General features: G+C 54.0%; 1 protein-coding gene across 4 annotated transcripts; it reads left to right on the top strand.

The window, feature by feature from the left end:
- Positions 1–2,641: 2,641 nt before the first annotated feature.
- On the top strand, positions 2,642–11,759 carry FAM78A (family with sequence similarity 78 member A). Of its 4 annotated transcripts, none has more exons than XM_032448035.1 (3): positions 2,642–2,660; positions 3,080–3,882; positions 8,071–11,759. In XM_032448035.1, the coding sequence occupies exons 2-3, from the start codon at positions 3,620–3,622 to the stop codon at positions 8,597–8,599; spliced, it is 792 nt and encodes a 263-aa protein (XP_032303926.1). In that variant the 5' UTR covers positions 2,642–2,660; positions 3,080–3,619; the 3' UTR covers positions 8,600–11,759. The 4 variants fall into 4 exon arrangements, with proteins under 4 accessions (XP_032303926.1, XP_015734647.1, XP_015734648.1 ...); XM_015879161.2 differs by lacking the exon at positions 2,642–2,660 and adding an exon at positions 2,710–2,788; XM_015879162.2 differs by lacking the exon at positions 2,642–2,660 and adding an exon at positions 2,833–2,977.
- The last annotated feature ends 1,396 nt before the right edge of the window (positions 11,760–13,155 follow it).

Here is a 13,155-nt window from a genome sequence, read left to right as displayed (position 1 = left end):
ATCCCTGAGCCACACGCTGCAATGGTGGCATCAGCCCCAGCACGGCAGCACTGCAGCCCTGGGGGTCCCATAGAGGGAGGTGGGGAAGGTGAGCGTGGCACCAAGCAGCACAGAGGGCTCATCTCTTGGATCCAGTGCTACTTACCTATAGGAAGGAGAAGTTATAAAGGTCGATGTTAGTACAGGTAACACCATGAAACAGCACCCATGTCTCTTTAAAAGCCTTATCCAAAATGCATGGGAGAGCTTAATGAAAGGTGGTTCTTTCTTGGCTTTCTGAGGCAGCCAGCAGAACTTTGTGCTTGTTGTCTGTGGTTCTCTGAGCTCACACCCGGTCTGTGCCCATCTGACACCCACATTGCTGTGCTGGGCCAGCAAATCCATGCTGGAGCCCTCATTCCCTCTTGGCTTTTGCTTATGAATCAAAGGAAAATAACACACATCAACTTATTTCTGAACCACATCCCTATCTCGAGCATGTGACAGTGCCCGTGGGCTGCAGGAAGAGCTCTTCCCCTCCTTCCCAACCCATCAGTGCAGCTCCTTCCAGCTCAGGGAGTGAATTTCTATTTTCTATTCTTTCAGCAAACCTGGAAAGCACGAGGCTGATGGGACCACACTGCAGGGCAGCGATGGATGGAGCATCAAGCACACAGTGGAAGGAAAGCAACTCCAGCATCAGCAGCTCCTCATAGATGGCAATTGGGCTCAAAAGCCAATTCCACCAGCAAGGCATAGGAACTGCTTTGCATGAAGCTTGTTAGAGAGCACAGATGATTTAATCACAGCGACCAGAGTCAGGTGTGGCCAACACCAAGGCAAACTCCAGCTGAAGATGAAAAGCTGATTTAATTAGAGTGAGATAACGCCATTTCCTATTCAACCAGAACACCAGAGAATGCCAAGTTAAAGCAAAGCATGGGTGAAACTTGAGAGGAGCTGGGAGCTCTGAATGTGCAGCTTCACCAAATTCATAATGCTCCGAGAAACTGTGACAAGCTTGTTTGAAAGGTGTGAAAGAGTCTTGGAAAATGGCAAAGTATTTCAGCACCTTCTGGAGGTTGCTGAAGAAACTGGAGTTTTCATTGGGAGATGCTCATTTCATTCTTTCCTCTACCTCATTCTTAGTTTTTCCCTTCAGCTTCAGGGCTGATAACAGCTCGGTTCACTGAGATCCTGAGATGTTTCAAGCAGGTAAATATTGAGCCAATGTTTTGAGAAACGTAGGAAGCAAACCATAAGGATACAGTGCAGAGGTTCCACTCCCTGCCACGCCATTGGCACAAAGGTCTCTGGTCCACACCCTGCTGAGAAGGGCAGCACCCAGCTGCAAGGTGCACGGGGATGGATGGAGCTCCCAGGATTATATGGGCAGGAGCCCCCCAGGACCTCAGAGCCAGCAGGAGCAATGAGAAGGAAGGAACCTATGCCATTCCCTCTTCAGGTGCACCCCATGGCTCCCATCTTTGCTGGAGGGCAGACAAGAAGTGCACAGATGTTGGAACACAAAGGACTAACAGAAGTTTGCTCAGCTCCAAGCAGCCAGGCTGCACCGTGAGTGGCACCACCAAAATAAGTCTTACCTCTCAGTGCAGGGGGTTTCACCTTTAGGACAGCATCAAGGTGGGTGTGCAATGCTCAGTACACAGCAGCTATGGCCCCCAATGCAGGCTTGGTGCTGGGTGGCACTAACCACTCAAGCTATATGCAATACCCAGTGCACTGCAGCCTCTGAGCCTCCCCATTGCCTGCTCCAGCTGCTGCTCAGAGTTTTGTGTTTCTATTGCTTGAAGCAGGGCTGCGGGTTTGACAAGTGAGAGCATCCCTTCACCTGCAGGACTGAGAGAAGATATACTGCATCTGAGTTGAGGGGGATAAAAGGGAGGGAGGGAGAGAGGGAAGAGAAGGAAGAGAAGGAAGGGAAGGAAGGGAAGGAAGAGAAGGAAGAGAAGGAAGGGAAAACGGGGGGGGGGGGGTTGGGGAAGAAGGAAAAAGCCCCTACCCTTAATTGCTAAAATAAAACTACATTACCCACAATTCACGGCCACGTGGGAGGAAATGCTGTTTCTGCAAAGGAGGTTTAGCTTCAACAGCTGCAGTTTAAAAGCGAAATGCAGGGGGAGGGATGGGGCTGAGCGCTGCAGGGCGGTGCGGTGCGGGGCAGGGAGAGGCGCTGCGCTGCGCTCCGGTGCGGGATGGATGCGGGGCTGCGGTGGGAGCCGTGCGGGGATGGGGAAAGTGCCGGAGCTCGGGCCACTTTGCCGCAAAGTTTGACCCGGCTGCGGCTGCTGCGGGTGCCCCCCCCCAACCCCCGGAGCTGAAAGGCTGAAACCCAGCGCAAGGGGAGGGAAAGGGGGGGGGGGGAGAAAACAAGCGGCGTCCCCGTATGCGTGAATTGCGAGAGAGGAAGCTTGCGGCAGCCGAGAGGCGGAGGCACCGATTCTGCTTCTCTCACCTCCCCGGTCGCACAGCGGGGAAGAAGCGAAGGAATCAAATAAATAAAAATCTCACACGGCAGCGCGCAGGAGCCTCCACCCCCCCCATAGCCACCCCCCCCCACCCTCCGCCGCCGCTATCGCCGCTCTGCGCCCCCGCGCAGCGCTCGGCCGCGGCCCCATGAGCGCCGCCGGCTGAGAGCGAGGAGGAGGAGCGGGAGGAAGGTCGGACGGCTGCGGACAGCGCTCGCTCCGAAGAGGAGGAGGAGGAGGAGGAGGAGGAAGGGGGACAGCGGGGTTCCCCCCGCCCCGCCGCCGCCGCCGCCGGGGATGTGACGGGCGGCGATTGTGCGGTGCTGAGCGGCCCCGGGGGGCGGGGGGCAGCTTAGGGGGGGTGGGGGGTGTTGAGTTTTGTGCCGCTGCCCCCCGGCACGGAGCGCTCCGGCTATTTCTAACGGGGGAAAAAAAAAACAAGCAGCCAACCAGACGGCGAAGGAAGCTCCAAAACGCACTTTGTGGCTTTTCTCCACTCGTCGGGTTTGGTGCCGGGTTATTTATTTATTATTATTATTTTTTAAATTATTATTATTATTATTATTTTCTTTTTGGTATTATTGTAAATTTTTTTTTTTTTTGTGCGAAAGGAAGTTGTGAACAACTGCGAGTCAGGAAGTGGAAATCCACACCGGTTGTGACAAGCTGGGGCTCCAAACTCTTTCATTATTTATATAGATGTGTCTATCAACATTCTGCTTTTCATCCAAAGAATAAAGGGAAATGCCGGCCGGCCCCACGCTTGACGGGGAATGACGGACCTCATCTGAGCAAAGGAAGGACTAAATATATCAGCTAACAGCAGCACCGGCATTTATTGAACTCCACAGGCTTTTTTTTTAACCCCCCTCCAACCTAAAGACGGAACGAGAGATTTAAAGGGTCGTTAAAAGGGGAACAATTTGAAAGGCCCCTTTTGGCTTCTGGAGCGCAGTGAACCTCCGGGCAGGAGCAGTGTTGGTAGGACGGGCAGCACATCAAGGCTCTGCGCGATGAACCTTCTATCCTATGGATACCACTAATGAGATTAAGCACCGAGAAGATCTGTAATCGATCATTTCAATGCCTAATATTGCCCAGGATTGCTGGAGTACCCCAAGAGCTGCGTCGGACTGTATTCGGGTTATGCCATGGGCTGTATTCAGAGCATTAGCTGTAAATCCAAAGTTTTCCGGGAGAGTATTTCGGTGATTGAAGTCAAAGCCTCCATCGATCCCATCCCCACCAGCATCGACGAGTCCTCCAGCGTGGTCCTGCGTTACCGCACGCCTCACTTCCGCGCCTCCGCTCAGGTGTTGGTGCCCCCCATCCCCAAGAAGGAGACGTGGATCGTGGGCTGGATCCAGGCGTGCAGCCACATGGAATTCTACAATCACTACGGGGACCAGGGAATGTAAGTCGTTCCAGAGCGCGTGCGTGTGTATGTGTGTGTGTGAGCATTGGTGAGGTGGGAAGGAAGAGCAGGGAGCCACGGCCTGGCTGGGATGAGCCAACAGCACGGTTGGGTTGATGCTAGAAGCTGGGTTCTATGAAACTTAGCAGGACTTTCTCCTGTGCTTTGAAATAGCGAGCGAGCTGTGCCTGCACCTTTTAAAGCAGCGGGTGTCCTTGTCGTTCTGATGGGAACGTGCTGCTGGCAAACCAGGAGCAGCACCAGAGAGCCAAGCCCCAAAGCCAGCCCTCCTGCAAAGGGCACCCCTCTGCATCCCCCCCATCACACACTGTGCATTGAGGGCACCCCCGAGGCTGACACATGTGGCTGATCCCAGCCCTGTGCTGTTGTGCTGCAATGCCCCACCAGTGCAGCAGGGGCATGGGGATGGTAGGGGGGGAACCTGCTTGGTGTGCTCCCAGCTGCAGGCAGCACTGAGATGGGTTTAGCCAGGGGTAACACTGTGCATCATCTTGGGGCAGGGTGGAAAACACAAAGACATGGGCTTCATTTGGGATATCTGTAAGAGTGGGAATAGGAATTGATATCTATAAGAGTGGGAATAGGCATAGATACATATATATGTAAGGTAGGAGGAATGTAGGGGCTGTTTGCTCTCCAAAAGCCCCGTGTTCCCGGTCAGACAGTCATAGTGAGACAAGAATGAGTCAAATGGAAATGTCACCTCCCCGCTGAGCAGCCATCCCCCCCCCGCAGCCCTCCGCCGGCGCTCTGCTCGCCCAGCACTGTTGCCGGCTTTGGCCCACAGTGCAGTCAGCAGCAGCAGCGCTGCGTGTCTGCATGGAGATGCAATTCTGCAACTCATGGTGCTGGCAGCACAACCCTGCAGTGCCTGAGCTTGGAGAGAAGAGCTGGATGCAGTGGAGGCTGTGGGCGCTGCTCGGCTCCGGGGGCACAGCAGGAGGATGGAGGGGTGGGAGCTGCTGCCCCTCTGCTCATCCTGGGGGGGTTGGGGGGATGCTGGCTCAGCCCCATGTGGATTAAAGCGTGGGTGGATGGGGAGGAATGAAGGAGAGGATGGGGAGGTAGGAGGAACTCGGACAGAGCGCAGTGCCCTCCTGGAGGCCTGAGCATCCTCTGTGCGTGCGCAGCTCTCCATCCCTGCCCAGCTGCAGGCACAGGTTGGGCAGCTCAGACATGAGCAAATAGATGCAGGGAGATGCAGAACACCGGGAAGGGCGCCCCAAGGAGCAGCCCTAAGGGACGAACTGCTGTCCTCACGTCCTCTCTGCTCACGCAGAAAGTGCCTGGAGGTGCAAACTGCAGCACCTGGCCAATGCCAGGAGCAGCTGAGCTGATCTTGATTGCATTGAAAAGTACATACAGCAGGCCTGAAAGCTGTGGGCTTTTCGGCTCCAAACCCACACTGGTTTGGACACGCTGGTTCCCTGCTGCTGTGGGCTCACCCCACACCCCACCTGTGCTGTTTGCCTTCTCTGCCCCCGAGTTCCCCCGCTTGTAAAGCAGGATGTGGTGCAGCCTCTCTGTACTGCGTTGCTTTGAGAGCTGTGGGCAAAAGTTTGCAGTGAGCTGTGTGAGCAGGCAGGCAGAATGAAGCGCTGCAGGTGTGTGGGAGAGTCATTATCCACAAATCCAGGGAAGCAGAGAGATGTTTCTCTGGGAGGCTCATTGGGCTGATACAGAGGAGCCATGCAGATGGAACCAGGATGGCGTGCTACCATCTGACAGCCCTAAATAAGGGCTGCAAGGCCGCTTCGTGCCATTGGAATGCACTCTGGAGGATCTCTGTGCAGGTTGTGCCCACCCTGTGTCTGTCAGCCGTCCTAATGCCTCAACCTGCGTTGCTTTGTGCAACAGAAGACTCCAAATGAACGCCATGGGTTGAGCCATGCAAGGCTTCCAGCAGCCCCCAGTGCTGGGACAGAGCAATGAGGAGCAGCCGAGCAGATGGAGCTTTGCATCAGGCTCATGCATGGATGTTAGATGCAGAGTTGCATCAGTTTGACACGTGCATTTAAAGTGGAACCAATGATTTTTTGGCCAGATAGAGCACTCTTAGGCGTAAAAACTAAAGCTCCAACCATGTGTAAATGCTGGGGTTACTTTGCTTGTAGCTCAACACCCCGGGCAGGAGGAAATGGAAACACTCTGTCACGTCTTTGCACGCAGAACTGGGTAAAACCCCCTTCATCCCAGTGCTGCTGTCAGCAGGGCTCACCCCAAGCACCGGGGCAGGATGCTGCTGTGCCACGTGGCATCATCAGTGCTGGGCTGTGGGGTTCTGACCTGCAGGACCCAGCTCCAATGGGACCAGCATCACCCAGTCCTGCTTCTTCATCTCCATGGAGACGTGCAAGGAGCAGCGCAGATGGTGGTATGCAAAACAGAGCGAGAAATAATGCAGTTTGAATGGGATCGGATGCAAATCTCAAAGAGCTGCAGGTAGATTTCCTGCCCTGAGAGTCGCTTGGACAGCTGGGCAGTGCTGTGCCATCACTGCACGTTAGTGGGCACCTCTCCCTTGGTGAGATATCACAGCTGCCTCTGCAGGGCTGGAGGAAAAGCCTTTGGTGCTCCTACAGAACAACGTGGCTGATTTATAAGGGTTATCCCAGGGCTGCTGCTGGGCAGGGTGCCTTCTCCTGGTAGCACGAGGATGTTTGTTATGAGGGGTTTGGTCTCTGGTGATGCTCATTCTGATTGAAGGTTTGGGAGCGACAGAATTACAGCCCAGAACCTCCTGGTGTTGGAGCTGCTCAGCCACATCAGGCCTGTGAAACCAGAGAGGATGATGGTGCCTTTCCTGCTGTTGTCAGCAAAGCGTTTACTGGGCACTTTCTGGCCTTCCCTTGGCTCCACACCGTCACAGAAAGGTGCTGATGCAGCTGAAGATCGTTCCATTGCATTCCTTCCAGCACCACTGCCGCATTACTGAGCGCAGATACAAGGTGTGCTGGCAGCAGGGCAGCCACCCCCAGCAGCAGCCACTGCAGCCTCTGATCTTCACAGCCCAGCATGGCACCTTCCCACCCACGCAGCCTCCACCTGTGCACCTTCGTGTCACATCTCAGCCCTGAGCTGCAGTCACGCTGAGAACCAGGAATGTGGACAACAACCTTAAAACAACTGCCTGAATTCAGCCTCCTACGTGCTTCAAGGCTGCAGGGAGCTGCTTTGTGTCCTCCGGTGTGCATCCCTTGGGATGGCCCTGGGTTGGAGGGGAAACGAGTGAGCATCCCTGGCTGTAGCAGTGCTGCTGGGGGACTCCTGGCTGCTGCAGGTTGACGTTGTCTTCCAGGGAAAGGACTCCCTCTGCCTGCTGGCTGCAGGGAGCAGAAGGCTGCAGCAGCCAATGCCGCATCCCATATCCGCACATCCATAGCCACGCACCCCATCACTGTGGTGCTGATCCCAGATCCTGCACCTGCCGATCTGTGCAGGTACCCATGAAAATGAGCTATTAATTGATCCCTCATTCCCCAAGCACCCCGGGAGCTCCTCTATACTGGCGCTGTGGGATGGCAGAGGGCTGCTCTCCCTTCTTGGCTGACCTTTCCATCAGGCTGGCTCACGGTGTCACCGGTGCTGGGATGGGGCAGCGTTACCACCTCGTTGACCTTTGTTTCTCTGATTACCGTAACATCATCCCAGTCTTTGAACCGGGTCCTTCCTGGGCTGCAGAGGGATGGGTTACACTTCCAGCGCCGTGCAGACAGCAAGGAGGGACCGCAGCAAGGGGAAATGGGAGCCTGGGGGGCAGGAGGCAGCGATGGGCACAGTGAGTCCTGGAGAGGGTCCTCAATGTCACGAGTGGCAGGAAAAGGTCTTCTTTCAGGTTGGACGTTAGGAAAAGCTTCTCTGAAAGAGCAGTGATGCACTGGCACAGAATGCTGGGGGAATGGTGGGGTCAGCAGCCCTGGAGGTGCCCCAGACCCACAAAGATGTGGCACTAAGGGATGTCAGTGGGCACGGTGTGGTGAGCTGGGGTTGGGGATCATAGAGGTCTCCTCCAGCCTTTGTGGTTCTATGGTTCTTGCATGAGAGGGATAAAGCCCAGTAAAAGCCGAACAGGAGTGCGTTCCCAACTCATTCCTCTCCTTCCCTGAAGTCCTGCATGTTTCTAAAGGAATTAATTAACGTGTTACCTGTAATTTGTTGGTTTTGCAGGTCGAGTTGGGAGCTCCCAGATCTACTGGAGGGTAAAATCCAGGCCATCAGCGATTCAGATGGAGTGAACTATCCCTGGTACGGAAACACGACAGAAACTTGCACCATCGTGGGTCCCACCAAGAAGGAGTCCAAGTTCAACATCAGCATGAACGACAACTTCTACCCGAGCGTGACGTGGGCAGTGCCCGTCAGTGAGAGCAACGTGGCCAAGCTGACGAGCATCCACCGGGATCAGAGCTTCACCACCTGGCTGGTGGCCACCAACACGGCCACCAACGAGATGGTGACCTTGCAGACTATCAAGTGGCGGATGAGGCTGGGCATAGAGGTGAACCCCAGCAGACCCCTGGGGCAGCGTGCCAAGCTGCAGGAGCCCTCGGCTCAGGAGCAGCCCCAGGTCCTCAGTAAGAATGAGCCAATACCACCCAGTGCCCTTGTCAAACCCAATGCCAACGATGCTCAGGTACTCATGTGGAGGCCAAAGGATGGACCACCGCTCGTGGTGATACCTCCCAAGCACCGATAGTAAAAACACCTGGCGTCCCGGCACCAAAAGGGAGAAAAACAAAACTGGAAACAAGGCAAAACAATCTCTTAGGTATTAGAATAAACACGTGTAATCTGAGCGAAAGCGAAATGCACTTTTTAGTCATTCAACAAATGCAACCATTCTACCTTCTCCCATTGGGACGGATTTCACTGTGCTAAAGCTAAAAGAGGAGACCTCAGGGCGGGGTCTGTCTCACCACTGGATTCCTAAGGGAAGAAACGAACACTGATGTCTACCAGTATTGCTTTTTTTGTTCTCTTCCCTCTTTCGGTTCCTGTTTGAACTTCAGTCTCATTAGCTTGCCCAGACTGCCCACAACGATAAGAGCATTTGATTTGGGATTTTAAGAGTCTTTTCTTTCTCCCCCCCCCACTTTCTTTTTGGTTGAGGTTCCTGGGGCAACAAGTCAACTCTTTAAGATAAGGACTTTTAGTTTTTTTTAAGCTGTAAGGTTCTGAGTTGCAAATCCAAGTCATGCGGCCTTATGTAGACTTTGCTTTGCATTGCCAAACTTTTGCCTTAAAGCTACGTCTGAAAACAACAACAAGAACAAAAATACCACCGGGCAGAATGTCCTTTCTACAGAGCTTGTGGGAAAAGAGCTTCAGAGTGAGGAGAGGATCATCAGTGTGTCACAGGCAATGAAAAGGGCATGAAAATGGAACAAGCGCCATCAAAAGACAAACCTTCCTGGTTTTAAAACGAGGGAAGCTCGGAAATCATCTCAGTTTCGAAGCAATGCAAATAAACTGCTGTAGGATGGAGCTCCGCGGCCATGCATCTCCCTGCTCGGCAGAAGGAATTGAGCTCACCCCATTTGCACTTCTCGGTGTTGTAATACGGGATGATCTGACATGCAGAGCCAGCAGCTCCGGGGTCACCACACCTGTGCTGCGTGCGGAGGCATTGAGACATGTGGGTGTAAGCAAAGGCAGATCCATCCGCCACGTCTACCCAGCAATATCCACAATTCAGGACCGGCCGTGTCTGAGAGCAGCAGGCACCATTCCTAGCAAACACTAGAAACAACAGCTACGAAAGAACTCTTCTTCCTACAGTAACGAATCACGTTGGGGTTCATAGGTAGTTTTTCTTCCCAATGACCTCATGATCTACACAACTTCCAGGACCGGGGTGCAGACAGGACCCCAGGTGAGACCGTACCCATTTGGTTATGTAGCCAAGGATCCTGCACGGGGTGGTAAGCAGGGAAGGCCCACATCTCGTGTGTAGATCCTCCAGTCAAGAAAGCGCATTTGGAGCAGGAGCCAGAACCCAGGTTTCAGCGAGGGCCTCATCCAGATGGCTTCAGAGATAGCAGATGCGTTTCTGCAGAGGAAGGAGGTGCAGGAAGGTTGCTCAAAAGGAGGGGGGTGTCTGTGGCAGCGCTTTCCATGAGATAACGTTTCTTCCTCTTATTCACAACACGCCTCCAGAGCTGGGGCTGAGCAGAGCCCAGCTGCAGATGCTCCCAGCCCTGCAGAGCTGGGCCGAGCAGGTCTCGGTCCCGCGCTCGCTGCTCAGAAGGCTCTCCCATGGGGGAGCACCATTCGCTGCTATTGCCGCCTCCTCCTCACACACACAACAAGGATTTCTCCTTCCTCGCTTCTCCAAAGCCACGCCAACTATTATGGCAACAGGTTCAGCATCTCCCCTGCGTGGGGAAAGCACGCCCAGAAGATGCATTCCCCCCCCCAAACACCTCAAACCAGCAAACATGGACGTGGGGTCCCTGCAGCGTGCCTCCCCAGGCAGGGTGCCCTCCTCCCTGTGCTGCAGAGCTGCTCTCCCCCTCCAATGGGAGACCCTACAGGTAGGCAGTCCTGCATCACAAGCAGCTTGCAAACAACTGGAGCGGATCAAGCCCAAATCCATCAGCCAAAGGTTGCCTGCATCCAGGCTTTGGGATGATAAAGGGACGAAGCTAGGGAGGCTTTGACTTGCACAGTCACTCTATTGAACTTCATTTTCTTACATGGATTCAGATCCCAACTACAGCTCTTACTGGCACAGCCCTCAAGACTTGGCTGTATTTTCTCCTAGGCAATACATGCAGAAGAGGACAAAATGGGAGCTGTGGGTGATTGCTGGTAACACTTACATGCACCTCTGCTGCTGCTCCGGGAGTAGAAGGGGTATTTATGTCTGGTATTCACTTTGTCTACAGGTGCTGAGTACTTACAGTTCTCACTGATGTCAGCATGGGTCGAACAAACGGGGCCCAGTTGTCTTAATTAGCTGCACAAAGGAATTCCAAGGAAAAGATTTATTCTCAGTCACCAAAAAATCACATTCAGGGAACACCCATGTCCTTTTCCACTTCACTTCGTGTTGGACTCAGTCTCTCCCAGCACATCAAGAACATTCATTTCCTTCTCCCCATACCTGGTGGACTGGATGCACCCATGCAATTCCATACCAACCTCCTGGCTAAGTTGTCCCATTGCACTGAACAGACCCAGCCGAGCAGTAAATAAATCCAACCTTCACTTTGGGTCAGCTTTGCATGGACCTCCCCCTCCCCCAAAGAATGCCTTTATCCCGTGCCTAGTTTGAGACCATGTCCTCCCTTCCTCCACCTCCATCCACACCACCACACCCAGCATAGAAAGTGCTGCTGCCTCTGGTGAGATCCCATGCTTTATGGTTTTACAAGTGATGTTTTTCCAATGCTGCTTCATTACAAAGCCGTACCTGAAAGGAAGGATGGCTGGAAGGGGTGGGTGCTACCAGCACCGCTGGGTGACAGCTGGGATGGAGGGGGGACCCAGGGCATCCAAGAGAGCAAAACAAGAAAGGATGTGCTGGGAAGGGGATGGAGCACTGAGCTGCCCCACCACTCTGCCAGCAGCACCAGGGGCAGGAGCCCAGCAGGGCAGACCCAGACCCTGAGCAGTGTTGTGGAGGAGGGGTTGGCCTATTTGTTCTGCACAGCCCTGGGAAGGTGAAGGGTGAGGAGGTGAGGGCAGCCCCAGCCCCGCTTCTGGGCACAGCAATAAGACTCGTCCTTGGTCTTGCAGAGATACTGTGAAAACAAACCCACGATGTACCAAGTCTGGACACTCATGGCGATGTGAAAAGCAAAACCCTGCTTTTATAACAGACGGGTAAAAATAAAGTGAAGTTTTCAAACCCGCCTGCCTGGAGTCGTTTGGTTGCAATAGAGCAGTTCCCAACCTTGGCTGCAATGCGCTTTGTAGTGAGCAACGGAGCAGTTTCTCCCCATTGCAGCTCTGACGCCGCAGCAGACAGAGCGAGGAGGTTTCTGGTTAAAAATACCAGCCAGCATCCTGCATTTTTCATTAGCAGGCCGTGTGATGGGAGGACAGAGCAGCGATGGGAGCATGCAGGCAGCCCAACTGCTGCAGCTCCACTCCATGATGCTGTTTGTTTGGTTAGCAAAAGGCTGCAAGCATAAATACTGCACCTGGGGGGAACCTTCCTAAGGCAGTAGGGGAACTTTGCGCAGCCTTTTCCATGCTGTTGTTGGGTCCCTGTTCCCATCACTCCAAACTGTGTGCAGGCATGTAATGCAAACAGCATCGTGCTCTGCTCAGGGAGATGCAGCAGTGGGAACACTGCAGGGGAGGGAGAGCACGGAGTGCACGTGGGAAGGAATTCGCATGGATGGGGAGGACAGGTTCAGAATGGGATTCATTTCCACAGTGGAAACACTCCAGCCTCATCTGTTGATAGCAGGCTAAATTTAGACACCCTGGTCTGGGAGGGAGGAGGGGGAGAGGGGACAGCAGGCAGTGCTGGGCTATGGGAGGGGGGGGTGACAGCCTGGGAGCACCAGGTCACACCAACAGTGCATAACAACAGCACCTCGTGCCTGCTGAGCCCACAAACCAGGCTTTGCCTTACCCAGGTTCTCCCACTCGGCTTCAAGATGTTCTGCCCTCACTTTGAAGCAGAAGGCAGCAGCAGCTCCTCGCTTTGCAGCAATATCCTGCTCACCTTAACCCTTTGCAGGGGATTTCCCTCTGCTGATACAAATCAGGTCTCCTTTCCTCTCTCTTCTATCTCACACCTCTGTAAGCTGCTCAGATGCGGGGCTGTGAGGCTTCCAAGGGCTGCAGAGGACTCCTGAATGCAGCCCTTACCCTGCAGCAAAGTACAGGAGAGAACTGAGCGTGGGGCACAAACCAGTGGCACCTGTGCTGAAGGATTGCATCCCTGCAGGAGCCCAGCCCCAGTTTTGCTCCTGGAGTAAGAAAAGGCTCATTTCAGGCCCACTCATCTCCCCCCCAAGCTGCTTCTACCCAGCCCCTGGGGCTCAATATGGCAGTTTAAGAACAGAAACACCCTCACCAGCCCCTCTGTCAAAACAGGGGGGACAGAGTGATAACAATAAGCCTTACAATGGCTGTTACCACTCCTTTGAAGGCCAATTGGCACGGCCAACAGAAGTGAACAAATAAGGGCTCCAGGCCCACACTTGGTCCTTGGTTTCCTCACCAGCCCTGCCAAGCTGGGAGCTGATTTGTCACAGCTTTGTTCTATGGTGGACATCTGTCCACATGCACCCG

The sequence above is a fragment of the Coturnix japonica genome, chromosome 17 (assembly GCF_001577835.2).
Source record: "Coturnix japonica isolate 7356 chromosome 17, Coturnix japonica 2.1, whole genome shotgun sequence".
In the NCBI taxonomy this organism is placed as follows: Eukaryota; Metazoa; Chordata; class Aves; order Galliformes; family Phasianidae; genus Coturnix; species Coturnix japonica.
Note: the sequence above shows the minus strand (reverse complement) of the source record. Positions and strands in the feature narration are given on the sequence as shown.